The following is a 17,822-nucleotide window of genomic DNA, read 5'->3' as shown; positions in this document are numbered from 1 at the left end:
ATGGATGGATGGATGGAATCACACGTACATAGTATTAACAGCCTTTGCCTTGAAGCTCAAAAGTGAGATCCGGTGCATCCTGTTCCAACTGATCATCCTTGAGATGTTCCTACAGCTTAATTGGAGTCCACGTGTGGTAAATTCAGTTTGTACATGATTTGGAAAGGCGCACACCTCTCTATATATAAGGTGCCGCACACTTGACAGTGCATGGCAGAGCACAAACCACGCATAAAGGCGAAGGAATTGTCTGTAGACTTCCGAAACAGGATTGTCTCGAGGCCTAAATCTGGGGGAGGGTACAGAAAAATATCTGCTGCCATGAAGGTCTGAATGTGCACAGTGACCTACATCATCTGGGAATGGAAGACGTTTGGAACCACCAAGACTCTTCCTTGAGCTGGGTGGCCTTCTAAACTTAGCAATCGGGGGACAAGAGACCTAGTCAGGGAGGTGATCAATAACCCGACGGTCACTCTGTCACAGCTACAGCATTCCTCTCTGGAGAGAGGAGAACCTTCCAAAATGGCAACCATCTCTGCAGCAATCCGCCAATCAGGCCTGTATGGTAGAGTGGCCAGATGGAAGCCATTCTTTTTTTAAAGTTTGCCAAAATGCACCTGAACAACTGTGACACCATTTGAAACACAATTCTCTGGTCTGATGAGACAAAGATTCAATGCGTGAATGCTAGGCGTCATGTTCGGAGGAAACTAGACACCACTCCAGGCCAATACATCTCCACATGCTGTGGGGATGTTTTTCAGAGGCAGGAACTCAGTGACTCGTCAGGATCGAGGGAAAGATTAATGCAGCAATGTAACGAGAGATCCTGGTTGAAAAGCTGCTCCAGAGCGCTCTTGAACTTGCGACGGTTCATCTTTCAGCAGGACAACGACCCTAAGCACATAGCCAAGATGTCAAAGGAATGGCTTTAGGACACCTTTGTAAATGTCCTTGAGTGGTCTGGCCAGAGCCCAGAGTTGAATCCGATGAAACATCTCCGGAGAGATCTGAAAATGGCTGCGCAACAACGCTTCCCATCCAACCTGATGGAGCTTGAGAGGTGCTGCAAAGAGGAATGGGCGAAACTGATCAAAGATAGGTGTGCCAAGTTTGTGGCATCATATTCAAAAAAGACTTGAGGCTGTATTTGCTGCCAAAGGTGCATCAACAAAGTATTGAGCAAAGGCTGTGAATACTTATGTGCATGGGATTTATTTGGTTTTTAGTTCTAATAAATTTAAAAAAGCTCTAAAAAAATCATTTTTCAAACTGTCATTATAGGGTATTGTGCATACTTGCCAACCCTCCCGGATTTTCCGGGAGATTCCCCAAATTCAGCGCCTCTCCCGAAAACCTCCCGGTACAAATTTTCTCCCGAAAATCTCCCGAAATTCAGGCGGAGCTGGAGGCCACGCCCCCTCCAGCTCCATGCGGACCTGAGTGACATGTCGACAGCCTATTTTCACGTCCGCTTTCCCACGATATAAAAAGCGTGCCTGCCCAATCACGTTATAACTGTAGAATGATCGAGGGCGAGTTCTTGGTTTCTTATGTGGGTTTATTGTTAGGCAGTTTCATTAACGTCCTCCCGGCGTGGTAACAACACACAAACAACAGCAGTCACGTTTTCGTCTACCGTAAAGCAGTTTGTCTGCCGTAAACAGCAATGTTGTGACACTCTTAAACAGGACAATACTGCCACATACATGCATATGTAACAATAACATCTACGGCTTTTAGAGAGTGCAGTGCACAACTGCGCACACAACAAGGAGACGAAGCAGAAGAACAAGGAAGATACAGCCGTGGCGACGCCGAAGGCGAGTAAGATGAAGAAATACGCTTGTAAGTTCCAAGCCGCAGTTGCGATTGGACCTGGATAGCCTCCGGGAAGAAGTAGTGGACTACCAAGTGCTTGGCAGTGAAGATCTTCCTCAGGAAGCAAAGATTGACCGGTTTTGGGCCATGCTAGGGAGAGATGGAAGATTCCAGACTCTAGTGCATTTGATGAAAGCACTTTTGTGCGTGCCACACAGCAATGCAGCATCAGAGAGGGTGTTCAGCATGGTTAGAAAAATAGTGACAGAAAATAGAACAAGGATGGACAATTCAACCCTTAACTCAACAATGAGTAGATGAGTGTTATGTGTGTGTATAGGTGTAAATAAATGAACACTGGAATTCAAGTATTTCTTTTATTTATATATATATATATAGCTAGAATTCACTGAAAGTCAAGTATATATATATATATATATATATATATATATATATATATATATATATATATATATATATATGAAATATATATATGTATGAAATACTTCACTTGGTGAATTCTAGCTGTAAATATACTCCTCCCCTCTTAACCACACCCCCCACCTCCCGAAATCGGAGATCTCAAGGTTGGCAAGTATGGTATTGTGTGTAGAATGTTGTGGACAAAAATGAATTTATTTAATTTTGGAGTAAGGCCGTAGAATAACAAAATGTGGAAAAAATGAAGAACTCGAAATACTTACAGTTCATAAAAACTAAAATAAAATAAAAACATATGTGTGCTTATTTTACATAGGAATTGTGAATGAGACAAAAAAAAAAAAAAAAGTGCAATTCCCCTTTTAGTGAATTCAGGTCGCTTGTCTCCAATCAAACACAATGTTAAATCTGTAGGCTCGCTTCAACAGACCTAATAGCCTGAGACTGAAAAACACACATCCACTCTCTGCCACTCGCACTCCATATAGTGGCACAGCAGCAAACATTAGCATGCACAACACTGCACTTAAACATGGCCTTCTTTCCTCCTCACACACACACACACACACACACACACACACACACACACACACACACACACACACACACACACACACAAGTTACACCATTATCATGCTAGGAGCACTCAGTATTGATCGACAGTTACTGAGTAAAGCCTTCGGTAGTCCAACCCTCGCCTGACAGGGGACGAGTTCATGTGTTCACGTGTGCTGTGTGCATATATTACGCTCACATTCAATTATGTGGCGCCACGTGCACGGCCCAGATTTGCATACAAGCTCGGCCATGTCCAGATGTTCCAATTTGGCATGGTGTCATTGTGACTGTGTCCATAAAAGCCACAAATAAAGAATCTTTGTCCCCCTTCTGCAGATATCCTGACTTGTGATGAATCCATAATCATTTTGAAGCAAAACGCGCCCTTGAGGGCTAATCTATATGTGCACCTTGTGCTGAAGATGGCCATGAAATGTCATCAAGCTTGGATGCTTCGAAGTCGTCATTCATATCCTGTTTTGTCAATCTACTGTCGTATTTAGTTCAGCTATACTGTAAAACTGCACTTTATATCCGACCCTTATATGGCACTGAACCAGCGGATTTTATCTGCAATAAAGGAAAGATTGTAATCTAGAACAGCTATCATCAAGTATAGCGACAAGAAGGTAGAGCCAGCATATTATATCAATCCACGGTCATAAAAAAACATAAAACAATGATATCGTTAAATGCTTCAAACTGATCTGGCTTAGGATTTGACATAAATATGTTTAATTGGATTTTACAGATACAATTTCAACCAGAATCAGTATTTTATATTTAAGACAATAACTTAAATTAGGTTGAAATATATATGTTTTAATTGTCTATTCTAAAAAAAAGTATGTTAGAATAAAAAGTTTGTATTTTGAATAAAATAACAATATGTTGTATATAATGGAACGATTGGATTGCTTTTTTATTTGCGCAATTATAATTATTGTTTCAAAATTTTCTTTGCACATAATACACTATCTGTTTTAGTCTACAATTAATTTCCAACCAAATTTAATGAGAGGTGTGTAACGACTGGGTCACATTTTACTGCGCGGATCATTCTCCCAAGATGCGGCAGGAACTCCGGAGGCGAGGTGCAGCTGAGACATTGATTTATTGTCCATGAAATCATGCAAAAATACAAAAACACAGAAAAGCGTGCCGATAGCGTGGGAGCTATAGCGAAGCTTGGCACAGGAACAGGAATCAAAGATCGTAGAAATACTTCATGTAACGGGTTGCATGGAAGCAAATTGTCACTGTTGCGTAGTGCAAACAAGGAAGCCAGACTGATTGTGGCGAAAAACGGGAATAAGTAGCTCTCTGATTAGTGCCCAGGAGTAGGTGAGCGTCCCGGACACTAATCAGCAACTATGGAAACAAAAACACAAACCCAGGAGTGCTGAAAAAAGAACTGAGGTCGTCAAACTAACAGAACAAAACATGATCCGGGCAACGGATCATAACAAGGTGTTTGTTGTTGCTATGCTCAGTATAAATAACAGATTTATTCAAACTTTATGAAAAAAAATCTAATACAATTAAATTCAGCATGGGACAGTAAAAACATTAATCCTGGGTGAAAATAATGAAATGTTAAAGAACTTTATCCTTGCAAACAGTACAAGACAAAAAGTACTGTAATACAAACAAATCAAAGAGCCTCTGTCCTTGTACTTAAAAGAGAGTAATATCAGACGTCAACAACAAAATTGATTTATAATCCGAATGATTGTAACAGAGATTTGGTTGCTTAAACCCTCCTAAAAACAATACAAACAAAGTCATATCTGCCAAATCCACTTTATGATCTCATTTTGTTTTTGATGTTGTACTGTCGCCCAAATACAATTTGCTGTGTACTTTGGAGACATGTTGTAATAGTTCTTGTCCTGAAGCAGGTCTTGACTCGTCAGGTGTTGACATGGCGACCTCATTTTAGGTAAATAATAAGATAAGCCCGTGGGATTTATTTGTATTCTGGTTTGGTGTGTGTGTGTGTGTGTGTGTGTGTGTGTGTGTGACATTCTATCTTGAGTCCTGGAATCCTTTCAGCACAGCATGTCGGACCATGACACCTTCTATTTGACGCTCCTCCTTCATCTGACTGCGTTTGTCCATCACTTGAAATGTCAGACGGACCAACTTGGTTTGAGCCAATGTTAACATTCTCAGTGATACACTCCAACTGACTGCTTGTTCTTTAACACCTCAGCTCGAAATCTTTATTTGCTGTGAAGTTAGAGGTCATGCAGGATTGCACTCCCCTAAAGGAGGAGAAGAAAACACACTGGACCTGATCTCTTACACTATATTGACCCATATTGTTTCCCTAAAAAATGACTTCTAACCACAAGTCAGAGCTTTTCTTCCTGTCACTCACACACACCAGCGACCTGGAGACCAAGAATTTAAGAATATAAATTGTGGTAGTTTGTAAAAGTTTCATTTTTCTATCAAGCAAAGTGAAAAAATTTTATGGAATCACTGAATTTTGAAAATATTATGAAATCACACTGTAAATGTTCATTTCCAAAGCTAACACCTGCATCCGATTAAACCTGTTCATTGGTCTGCGGTTAAGGTGTTCACACTTTGGAGAGCTCTTGCACCAGGTGGATTGACATGAATCATGACTCTAACAAGACAGATGTCGATTGAAACAAAGGAGACTTCTTCAAGAAGGTAAATCATGTGACGGTATCAAACACCTGCCGCCACGCACTCTGCTGTGCGCTCCACTGAGCGCGCCGCCGGGCACGCCCATGGGCGTTCCTCTCCTGCCGCGGCCGCGGCCGCGCCCCCGCGCAGCTGCACTCACTCTGCAATCGACACACCTGACGCTGATGAAGACTCCACTGCCTTCTTAAGCCAGCGCGTCCTGGGTTCCAGTGCCAGAACGTAGCTACTTGTACCTGTACAGTAAGCCCTACATGTCTCTAGCTTTTTGCCTATGTGCTTCCTCGCTCTCTGTGTTTCCCCTCCTCTGTGCTCATCGTGTCGTGTCCTGTTCCCTCGTCCCTCAGCTCCCCTCCATTTCTTGGTTTCGATTTGTGCGTCTCGTCTCCCTGGATTCCCTCTCGACTTCTTTCTGCCTCCCCGGATCTCGACCTCTCGCCTGTCCACGGATCTGGACGCCTCGCTCCAGCCCTTGACATCACGCAACACATAGTCACACACCACGTATTTGGTTTAATTACACACGTCATAAACACGTAATAAACACGCTGCAAGCTAAACGACGTCTCTGTCTCAGTGCCGTCTCCTTCCTCACTCTACTGTTACAAATCATCAAGCAATGTTGCAAAATATGTTGATTTTTCACTGTCAGCTGTGTCAAAAATCTGTACCAAGTACAAACAGCATGGGAAGGTTGTAGAAGGTAAGCATACTTGTGGACCAAGGAAACATCAAAGCGTCAAAACAGAAAACTTAAAGCAAACAGAAAATGCACAGCAAAACACATGAAGAACAAAATGGATGTAAACTGGAGTCTGTGACCAAACTGTAAGAAACCGCCTTAAGGAAATAGGATTTAATTACAGAAAAGCTAAACAGAAGTCGTCATTAACATCCAAAAAGAAAAAAACATTGTTGCATTGGGCTAAGGAAAAGCTATCGTGGATTATGGATGACTGTGTTGCGTCCTGGACGCATGGTTGTGGTTGTCGTGTTCCTTCCAAGGCAGGAAACAAGCAGGAGTGGAGTGCAGGTAATATTTAAGTATATTTAATAAATAAAAGACAGGACAAAAATACAAAAACTGAGGACGCTAGCAAGCGTGGAGCTAAATAAAAATCAAAATGTCACCAAGGGTGAAAAAACCGGGATTCTGGTCGGCAGAATAATATAAAGAGCGTGGAGCAAAAACAGGAGGACGTAAATGTTGCCTATTGCAAACATTGACCCAGCACTTACTGCTGGGTGACAGGAAACTATAAAGGGGAGTGATTAGCCAAAACACCTGGTGGAAACACTAATTGCAAAACTAAGACAGGTGAGGAGAATCAGTGCCCATGGAAACCAAGAATAAACAGGGAAAGAGTGTGCACCCAGGAAACAGACTAAAGCAGAAACATAACCAACATAAATCATGCCATGATCCGGGTAACGGATCATGACATAACCCCCCCCTTAAGGGACGGATCCCAGACGTCCCAAACAAGAATCCCCTCCCCTACAAAAAAAACCCCAGAAAGTCAAAAGTCACGGGAGGGTGGAGGGAGGACTTGGTGGTGGGCCGCCAGGCCATGTGTCCCCGAAGCCACCGGGGACAAGTCAGGTGGCGGCGGCGGGTAGATTGTCGCCGCAATCGTCGAGGCGGGCGACCTCGGAACGGCCATGTCTGTGGCCGTTGAGGAGGCGGACGAGACTGGCGCCAGAACCTCAGCAGTCTTTGAGTCCTGTACCAAAGTCTGGGGCGTCGCTGCTGTTGGCGCCAAAGGCGTCCATGAAAAGTCCAGAAACGACAAGGTGGGCGGCGCCGTGGCGCAGCCCTCCGGACACGAGGAGGTGGGCGGCGCCGAGGTGCGGCCCGCCGGACATGACGAGGTGGGCGGCGCCGAGGTGCGGCCCGCCGGACACGAGGAGGTGGGCGGCGCCGTGCTGCGGCCCGCCGGACACAAGGTGGGTACGTCGTAGGCGAGGCAGGCGCAGGAAGCGTCGTCGCCGTGGTAACAGGAAGCGTCGTCGCCGTGGTAACAGGAAGCGTCGTCGCCGTGGTAACAGGAAGCGTCGTCGCCGTGGAAACAGGAAGCGTCGTCGCCGTGGAAACAGGAAGCGTCGTCGCCGTGGAAACAGGAAGCGTCGTCGCCGTGGAAACAGGAGGCGTCGTCGCCGTGGAAACAGGAGGCGTCGTCGCCGTGGAAGCAGGAGGCGCCGTCGCCGTGGAGGCAGGAGGCGCCGTCGCCGTGGAGGCAGGAGGCGCCGTCGCCATGGAAGCAGGAGGCGCCGTCGCCATGGAAGCAGGAGGCGCCGTCGCCGTGGAAACAGGAGGCGCCGTCGCCGTGGAAACAGGAAGCGTCGTCGCCGTGGAAGCAGGAGGCGTCATCGCCATGGAAGCAGGAAGCGTCGTCTCTGTCGGCGTGGGCGGAGCCAGAGGCGGAGCAGGCGGCTGGTCTGTCGGCGTGGGCGGAGCCAGAGGCGGCTCGTCTGTCGGCGTGGGCGGAGCCAGAGGCGGAGCAGGCGGATCGTCTGTCGGCGTGGGCGGAGCCAGAGGCGGAGCAGGCGGATCGTCTGTCGGCGTGGGCGGAGCCAGAGGCGGAGCAGGCGGCTCGTCTGTCGGCGTGGGCGGAGCCAGAGGCGGAGCAGGCGGCTCGTCTGTCGGCGTGGGCGGAGCCAGGGGCGGAGCCAGAGGCGGAGCAGGCGGCTCGTCTGTCGGCGTGGGCGAAGCCAAGAACGAATCAGGCAACGGAGTCTCTGTGGGTGGTGGATGTCTCAGCTGGACTGCTGGGTTGGCCGTAGGGGGAATCATCACCTGCAGTGCGGAGAGTATACTTCCCATCTGTTTCTCCAATGCATCAAGGCGGGCATCTTGGTGCTCCGCCATGGCGTTGACGCAAGCCCCAAGAACGCCAAACTGTTCCTCCTGTTGTCCAAGTTGTTTGGACTGTTGATGTAATGCCCTTTTTACTGGGTCGGTCTCTGCGGGGTCTCTTGTGCTTTGCAGCGCTGGAGCAGGAGGTGGAGAGGATGGCGTTTGCAGGACCACCAGGGTTGATGGTGGCGTCAGAGTGGCAGGCGTCCGGGCTGTCGGCGTGGGAGGAGCCAGAGGAGTGGGCGGAGTGTTCTCTGCTGATTGGGATTGTTCCTCCAGTTGCAGTTCAATAAGTACCTTGCGGTACCACTCATCCACCCAAGCCGGACTGTACTTCTCTGGCGGGTCCAACTTGCTTTGTGGCACTGGGGCAGGAAGTAGGACCGAAGCAGACAGCGCCCCCGCTGGAGGAGAGGCAGGCAGCATCCTCAGTGGAATGAGGTCTGCTTGTCCCGCTGACACGCTACCAGCACTGCCCCCCCCCTCAGGAAGCAGATTCCAGATGCTAGATGGAGCTGGTGGGGGGAGCGCTTGTTCGGCGGGAGCAGAGGGCACGGGCGGGTGGGCTCTAGGAAGCCTGGAATCTGGCCTTGTGAGTCTGCGCCGCTGGCGCCTTTCTGGACAGTTGCCAGCAGGTGGTGACTGAGGGGAGGAGAAGCCGCACGGGAAGAGCCTGGCAGACATTGTTGAGGGCAAAGTGTCCGTCTGGTACCCCTTCTGCGCCTGCTCTGAGCTGCCCCGCTGCCCGAGCCTTCGCGTACCGGGTGGGGTGGACGACGTCCGGGTGGCTTGAGAGTGGGGGAGGAAGCGAGTCTCTGCTTCCGACAACTTCGCCATAAGCTGCCCCCATGCTACCATGGCGTCGGCCGGAAGGTCTTCCTCGGACAGCTCGGCTTCGTCCTCGTCTTCCCATGGCTGTGTGTCCGCTCTGAGCTCCAGGAGGATGTTTTGCTTGTCTTTGTTGGACAGGAACACTTCGTCTGGCTGGGTCAATCTGCTGCGTCCTGGACGCATGGTTGTGGTTGTCGTGTTCCTTCCAAGGCAGGAGACAAGCAGGAGTGGAGTGCAGGTAAGATTTAAGTATATTTAATAAATAAAAGACAGGACAAAAATACAAAAACTGAGGACGCTAGCAAGCGTGGAGCTAAATAAAAATCAAAATGTCACCAAGGGTGAAAAAACCGGGATTCTGGTCGGCAGAATAATATAAAGAGCGTGGAGCAAAAACAGGAGGACGTAAATGTTGCCTATTGCAAACATTGACCCAGCACTTACTGCTGGGTGACAGGAAACTATAAAGGGGAGTGATTAGCCAAAACACCTGGTGGAAACACTAATTGCAAAACTAAGACAGGTGAGGAGAATCAGTGCCCATGGAAACCAAGAATAAACAGGGAAAGAGTGTGCACCCAGGAAACAGACTAAAGCAGAAACATAACCAACATAAATCATGCCATGATCCGGGTAACGGATCATGACAGACTGGATGTAAATCATATTAAGTGATGAATCGCTAATCTGCATTGGGCAAAGTAATGATGCTAAAACTTTTCTTTGGTGTCGTTCCAATGAGCTTCATGAGGACGACTGCCTGAAGAAAACATGCACATTTCCACAGTCATTGATGACATGAAGCTGCATGTCAGGTAATGGCACTTGGGAGATGGCATCTTCATTAAACGCACAAGATTACATTGACATTTTGGACACAGTTCTTTTCCATCAATCTAAAGGATGTTTGGGGATGATGACATAATTTTTCAAGATGATAAAGCATTTTGCCATAGAGCAAAAAGGGTTTAAACTTTCCGTAAAGAAAGATACATAGGGTAACAAAGAAAATAGTCCGGATCTCATTGACACTCTGTGGTAGAAATTGAAGAACATGGTGCATGACAAGACTCCAACTTGCAAAACTGAGAATCAGAGAACGTCAGAGCAAGATTGATGAAAATCACCGTTTGTCACTTTTTAAGTCCATGGCTCAGAGACTGGAAGATGTTCTAAAAGCCAGAGGTGGTGTAACAAGGTACTTTGTGTTTTGGAGTGTTTTTCATGATTCTTTAATTTTTTCTTGTTACTTTGTTTGATCTAAAATGAAACTGTTACTGACTACCACAATTATTTTCTTGATTTATTTTAGTTTTTTAAAGCCACAAAGTTGCGATTTGAAATGTTTATGGTTTTGTGTCATTATCTACTTTTTTTCTACAAAAACAAACAACCAAATGATAATAATTTCTGCTAGGGATTGTAGATCAAACAACATTTCTCCACATGAGTCAGATCTTTTCTTCCCGTCACTCACACACGCCATTGACCAGTGGCCTCATGTATTAAGAGTTACATGGCGTTCTTCCTAAAAATAGACTAATCCAGAAAACTACGAACGCTAGCAAAAATGTGGATTTAATAAAGTGTGTGCACGCACAAAGCCAAGCACATTTCTTTTTGACATTGCAATCAACTTGAAATAGGTCCTAGATGTCTGCGTGGCTTGGCACGCCCAGGCCACGCCCCCTTATACATATGCAAATCATATTGAAAGTAGCAATGTGTTTGAGCTTTGCACAGTCTGACCAATCACAAGTCAGTTGGAGGGGCTTATTCCTCGTGTTTCAAGCGATGTCAGAGCAATTGTGAGCCTGTCATTGCCGCGTCTCTGAGGACTGAACACAGGCTGAAATAATAAAGATAACGTCTGAAAAAAACAGATCATCAAATATACGCCAAACCTATCTCCCCAAGCATGGAAGTCTTTCTTCTGTCACTCACACATGGCAGTGATCTTGTAACAAAAACATTTTTTGTATAGAGGGTCATGCGCCCAAGTCGCGACCCCTGCCAAGTGATAATTGCTATTGCTTGCAATTTCTATCAAACACTTTGAAGCCGAGCCGAAAGACAAGCGGTGTCTAGAAGCTCAACGAATGCCAGTAGCCCATCAGCCTGGAGCATGAAGAGAGGTCAACGCCCGCCCCCAAGGCCAGCATTGACCATTATATCGCTGAATATTGAATTACTTTCTGCAACTAAGGAAGAACTTATTGCAAAACTCTGCAGAGAGCATTGCGATATTCTCTGCCTGCAAGAAACCCATCGTGGGCCTAAACATCCTCGCCCTCGTGTGGAAGAAATGACCACTCTCATAGAAAGACCACATGAGAAACAAGGAAACATCATGCTAGCAAAAAATGGGACAATCATTGAATCAACATCAAAGCGATAAAAATGACATCGAAATCCTAACTGCTGAGCTCAGAGGAATTACCATCACCTCAGTTTACAAACCACCTCCCACACCCTTCGTGATGCCAGAATTACCAACATCTGGAAAACCAAAGACTGTGATTGGAGACTTCAACAGCCACAGCACACAATGGGGATATGCTGATAACAACGCAGATGGGGATGCAGTGGAGGCATGGGCAGAAATAAACCAGCTAAATCTGATCCATGATGCCAAACAACCAAAGTCCTTCAACACCGGGCGATGGAAAGCAGGATACAACCCTGATATAGTGTTTGTCAGTCATAACATAAACCGGAGTCAGCAAGAAGCTGGTATTGGAGCCCCTGACAAATACCCAACACCAGCCCATTGGCATTACACTCAACGCTGCAATCACCCCAGCCACTGTCCCATTCCGGAGAAGATTCAACTTCGGGAAAGCGAACTGGCCTGGCTTCCAAGACGACCTCGAAAGGAAGATTGCCCATCTCCCAGCGGACCCCAAAAGCTATGACAACTTTACTAAGCTCGTGCACCAGGCAGCCCGAAAGAACATCCCAAGAGGCTGCCACACTCAATACATAACTGGACTTGATACACATAGCAGCAAACTATATGAGCAATACCAACAGCTCTATGAATCTGCTAAAAGCACCATCAAAATAGGTGAGAGCCTCATGACTTCCCTATCAGAATGCCGCCATAGGAAATGCCAAAACCTGTTGGAGACAACTGATATGGCGAAAAACAGCAAAAAGGCATTGAGCCTAATCCGAAAAATCAGCAATGACCTGTCAACCCCAACACAGCAACAGTATACCACCACTGCCAACCAAGTTGCATATCAGCTGCTGCTCAATGGAAATTCCAAAACCAAACAGCCAAGACCAAAGGTAGACCGTCTTCAGTACTCCCAAACCACCGGACTGACTGAGCCGTTCTCCCCTGAAGAGCTCAATACCAGCATCAATGCCCTTAAGACCGGTAAAGCCATCGGCCTGGACAAAATGTTTACTAAAGAGATCAAACACTTTGGATCTCTGACACGGAAATGGATCCTCTACCTGATGAACAACTGCATGCTGACAAGAACCACCCCAAAGATCTGGAGAAAAAACAGAATCATAGCTATTCTCAAACCGGGTAAAGATCCATCCCATGCAAAAAGTTTCCGCCCAATCTCCCTGCTATGTCACCCATATAAACTCTTTGAGCACCTGATCCTCAACAGGCTGGCCCCAGTTGCTGAACCTGCCATCATCCCCCAACAAGCTGGATTCTGACCTGGCAAATCCACAACAAGCCAACTTCTGAATCTCACCCAACATATTGAGGATGGGTTTCATAATGGACTGGTAACAGGTGCCGTTTTCGTCGATCCGTCTGCCGCGTATGACACTGTGAGCCACCGCCTCCTGCCAAAAAAACAGGTGCTTCTGTGTTACTTTAAACAACAAGCAAAGTTGTTGGCGACGACTGAAGAACGGCCTACCTCAAGGTAGTGTGCTGGCTCCACTACTGTATAACATTTATACCAACGACCAGTCAATGGACCAGAACACTGAACGATTCATCTACGCTGACGACCTCTGTGTAACATCTCAAGAGAGTACGTTTAAAGCGGGAGAAGCAAACCTCAGCTCAGCCCTGGATGAGCTACTCCTCTACTACAAGCAAAACCATCTACACAAAAACCCTGCAAAGACCCAAGTCTCCTCGTTCCATCTCAGGAACCGGGATGCGAACCGACCTCTTAACATCAAATGGTCTGGAACACCACTGGAGAACAGTACCAACCCTGTGTACCTTAGCGTAACCCTGGACCGCACCCTCTCCTTTAAGGAGCACATCAAAAACACCAAACTGAAAGTCAGCTCCCGAAACAACATCTTACGGAAACTGACACATTCCAAATGGTGAGCCACAGCACAGACACTAAGATGTACTGCTTTGGCCCAGTGCTATTCCTCGGCGGAGTATGCATGTCCTGTCTGGGACAGATCACCCATGCCAAGAAACTAGACCCAGCGCTGAACAACACCTGCCGCTTGATCACTGGTTGCTTGAAGCCTGCCAACCTCAACAACCTACATCTCCTTACTGGCAGTGCCCCTGCAGACGTGAGACGGGAAGTTGCCAGCCGAGTAGAGTTCACAAAAGCTACCAGTGATGAACGCCACCTCCGCCAATGGACGTTAACCCTCAGCCCAACGTCTGAAGTCAAGGAGAAGCTTCCTCAGCAATGTCCAGCCCCTAACAACATCTTGGGAAGAACCAGACACCAGCTATGGACACAAAGACTAGAGAAAGAACCCCTCCTATTGACATAGGAATCCTCCCTTCTGAAGACCTTTTCCCCGTGTCGGAAACACCACGGGTCCAGTGGAAGACACTAAACCGCCTGAGAACAGGAACGGGGCGATCAAAAGCTGCTATGGCCAGATGGGGCTACAAAACCTGTAAAGACTCTGTAAAGAAATGGGAAACTGTCATACAACCACATGCTTCCAAGACACGAAAGGAAGAAGAACCCATTTTGTTTCCTAAGAAAAAAGTCTGACAAAGCGTCTTGTTTTCTTACAACCCCCAGGTGAGTCAGAGCTTTTCTTTCTGTCACTCACAATTGGCATTGACGCGTTGACAAAGAAACCCTCTCTACACAAACTGTTTCCCCCCAAAAAAGTTTTAAATGCATGCCAAACAACTTCCCACCACATGTGTCAGGGCTTTTCTTCCTGTCACTCAACACACTGCATGGACCTGGAGACAGAGGCACCCACTTGAACTAAATAGTTTCTGAAGAAATAAGTCTGAAAAAGACGGGTCACCTAATATACGTAAAGCAACTTCACATAGGAGTCATAGCTTATTTCCCTGTCACTCACACACGTCAGTGACATGTATTAACAGTCGCAACTCATATTGTTTCCAAAAAAAAAAAGTCTGAAAAAAAAAAGGTTGTCTTGCGGATTTATTTTCACACTTGCATGACAGCATTGCTAAACAATTGGATCTTTGATGTGCATTTGCAACACAACTTAAGTTTGGTTCCTTACTGAACGGAATGTTTTGTTGTGTTGTATAATAAATCAACTAACAGTAGTAGTTCACTTATTTTTACACTTGGATGCCAATTATGAATAATTGCTAACATATTATTTCTGTCTAATAGATATAAGAACATTTCCTCCAAATTCTTCAAAATATAGAAGCCATTCAGCATCAGAATGGGATTTTGAGCTTCCACAGTCAATAGTTAAATAGCATTTCATATTTATTGTATACATTTTTTTGGTACATGATGCACCAAAACCACAGGCCTGGGTAGTGTGTCTAAAAGCAAATGAAAATATGAGAAATTTGGCACTGAAGCGGGAATCTAGGCTGATGAAAACAGTGCAGCCCAATTTTTGGCCACCGGGAGACATGGCTAGCAATAGTGTTAAAGAAAATCCAGACCCTGGAGACCCTGTTCTGTCAACATAGTCTCCTGTTTTTTTTCAACACTTCACCTCCCGCTGAAAAAATAATAAGACAAATACAAGTGGATATGATAAAAGCAGTACTTGAGAACTGTGCTAAAAGATGGAAGTATTCATGCTGCAAAGCATATTTTTTTTACATTTGTTGAAATCCAGTGCTTTTTGGAGTGAAAGTGACAAAGAACGCTTAAAACGGTTATGTTTTGTGTCGCGGCTGTGTTGGCCATGAGCCTAGGATGCAGAGACAGCAGGCAAAGTGCAGGTAAAATTTATTTATTACCAACAAATATTGCAGCAGGGAAGTGCACAAAACAACAAACAGTCAGAGAAGCATAGGGAAAGCTATGCAGCATGGCGGTACAGAACATAGCCCCATCCATAGGACAGTGCTGGCATAAAAAGCATCCTGATTGGCAACCAGGGACAGATGTGTCCTGATTGCAAATGTGACAGGTGAGGAAGCCAGCGCTCAGACAAGTAAAGAGATGGTAAATGGAAGCAAAAAGGAATTGGAAACAAAAATAACAGCGCTGGACAGAAAATAAAACAGAATACCAATAACAAATGTCATGAGAGGTCATGACACAAATGTTGATAACAAATTTATAAAACAACAAGCAATATTATTTTATAAAAATCAGGCTCAAAACATTGCAACTCTTGACATAACTTTCTCAAAAGGCTGTTGCAAATAGGTCGCAATAAATACAAAAGAGGTCACAAATCCTGGATGGACTGAATAATGGACCAACTATTCACCAAAAATAACATTCTAAACTAGTGTTCAAACTCTTGCTGTTTTTTTAAATAAACACTGTAAACCAAAAGCGTTGAAAGTGCGGTAGGGTAAAACTGATTTTTTTTGGCTTATTCTAAAAATACAAACATTTATGGGATATGTTACGGGATGCACTGATTAGCCGCCTACAACATAAGCTTATGTGGCTTCAATGATGTTACGATTGCGCTGTATGGAATCGGCAATTGTGAACCGGAAACAAGAGATGGCGCACAGGTAAAATGAGGTTCAATACTCACAAACAAAAGGACTAGTGCAGCAGGGAAATGCACATGAACTATGAACACAATCATGCAAACAAAGCAAAGCATGATAAAGCATGAAACAAAGCAACTACAAACAATTATCCAGCAACAAGAGGCAGGTGAAGCTCATATATAAACACTCTTAATTAGCAATCAGGGACAGGTGATTGCCAATCAAGAGTAGGGGCTTCATGTAACAAGCTTGCTTCCGCTCAAAAAACTGATGTGCAACCTTTTTTCACAGCAAAGATGAGGTGTTTTAAAACTGACAATGTGGAAATGTGCACTGCTTCACACCAATCTCATGTCTGACGTATGTACGTTTCTACAGGCTGTGGATACTTTGACGAGATACAGATGTGGTTGTCTGGGCTTTGCCTAAATTTAATTTCAACAATGTAAAAAAGATCGAGGCAAGGACACAAAATTAACTTTTTTGCCAATGCATTTAATGTTTCATATTCATATTAATATATGTGCCGACATCTATTAAGTTATCCAGGCGATCATTTCGTCACCTATTGCTGTCAAAACCTCTTCCTGTGTCTCCTTGGCCATGTCAGGCAGACAGCAGAAGCGAGTGGTTGTGGCTCCGGAGGCCGAGGAAGATGCCACATATAAGAAGCTCTCCTGCGTTTTATTAATAAATTGAGGAATCAAACAAGAAGTAAAGTACTGTATAACTGCAATCTTCAACTCAATCCTCACTCATTTCTGGCTCTGTTCCATCACCCCTAAAATCAGCTGCAATAACCCCTACTCTCAAGAAACGTCAACAATCTCCACCCTATCTCCAACCTCCCCTTGCTTTCAAAAATCCTAGAAAAAATAGTTGTCGCTTAGATTCACAATCACCTCCCACAAAATAGTCTCTATGAACAGCTCCAATCAGGTTTATGCCCACTTCATTGCACAGAAACAGCTCTTGTTAAAATAACCAATGACCTCCTCATGCCTGCGGACTGTGGACAACTCACAATTCTCATCCTCCTGGACTTAACTGCGGCTTTTGACACAATCTCTCATGCCATCCTCATCAACCAACTGGCCTCCCTTGTATTATCTGGTACACCCCTGGACTGGTTTAAATCTTATCTCTCTGGCAATACTCAGTTTGTCCAACTCAAAACATTCACATCCCATTCTTCCCCCCTCTCCTCTGGTGTACCCCAAGGTTCTGTCCTCGGACCCGTCCTGTTTATCATCTACCTCCTCCTTCTTGGCCAATTGTTCGGTAAATATAATATTCAATTCCATTGCTATGCAGATGACACCCAGCTCTACCTGTCTGCCAAACCCACAATGTCACTCCTTCCCTCCTCCCTCTCCGTTTGCCTTCAGGAAATCAGATCCTGGTTCTCCCATAACTTGCTCAAACTAAATAGTGATAAAACTGAACTCCTCCTTATTGGTACAAATTCCACCCTCTCTAAAACAAATGGCTTTTCTATCTCCATTGGCAATTTATCACTTACCCCCTCTCTCCAGGTCAAGAGTCTGGGTGTCATCCTGGATAGCACCTTATCATTCAAGTCTCATATCAATAATGTCACTCAGTCAGCATACTTCCATCCACGCAATATCTCTCGCCTACGCCCATCCCTCTCCCTCAGCAGTGCTGAAATTCTGGTTCACACCCTGGTCACATCCTGTTTGGACTACTGTAATTCTTTACTCTTTGTTTTACCTGACAAGTCCATCCATA

The 17,822-nt window shown here is 45.5% G+C and overlaps 1 protein-coding gene across 4 annotated transcripts in view; it reads right to left on the bottom strand.

The window, feature by feature from the left end:
- The window catches only part of neto1l (neuropilin (NRP) and tolloid (TLL)-like 1, like), a 230,616-nt gene that overhangs the window by 117,786 nt on the left and 95,008 nt on the right, over nucleotides 1-17,822 (bottom strand). The window contains exon 8 of one of the 4 annotated variants that reach the window (XM_072913488.1): nucleotides 5,791-5,973. The exons of the other annotated variants lie outside the window; for them this stretch is intronic. Within the exon in view, the coding sequence (XP_072769589.1) occupies nucleotides 5,846-5,973 (128 nt within the window). The 3' untranslated portion in view covers nucleotides 5,791-5,845. Of the gene's footprint in view, nucleotides 1-5,790; nucleotides 5,974-17,822 lie in introns of those variants that run through there. 4 annotated transcript variants of the gene reach the window in all.

The sequence above is a fragment of the Nerophis lumbriciformis genome, linkage group LG07 (assembly GCF_033978685.3).
Source record: "Nerophis lumbriciformis linkage group LG07, RoL_Nlum_v2.1, whole genome shotgun sequence".
In the NCBI taxonomy this organism is placed as follows: Eukaryota; Metazoa; Chordata; class Actinopteri; order Syngnathiformes; family Syngnathidae; genus Nerophis; species Nerophis lumbriciformis.
Note: the sequence above shows the minus strand (reverse complement) of the source record. Positions and strands in the feature narration are given on the sequence as shown.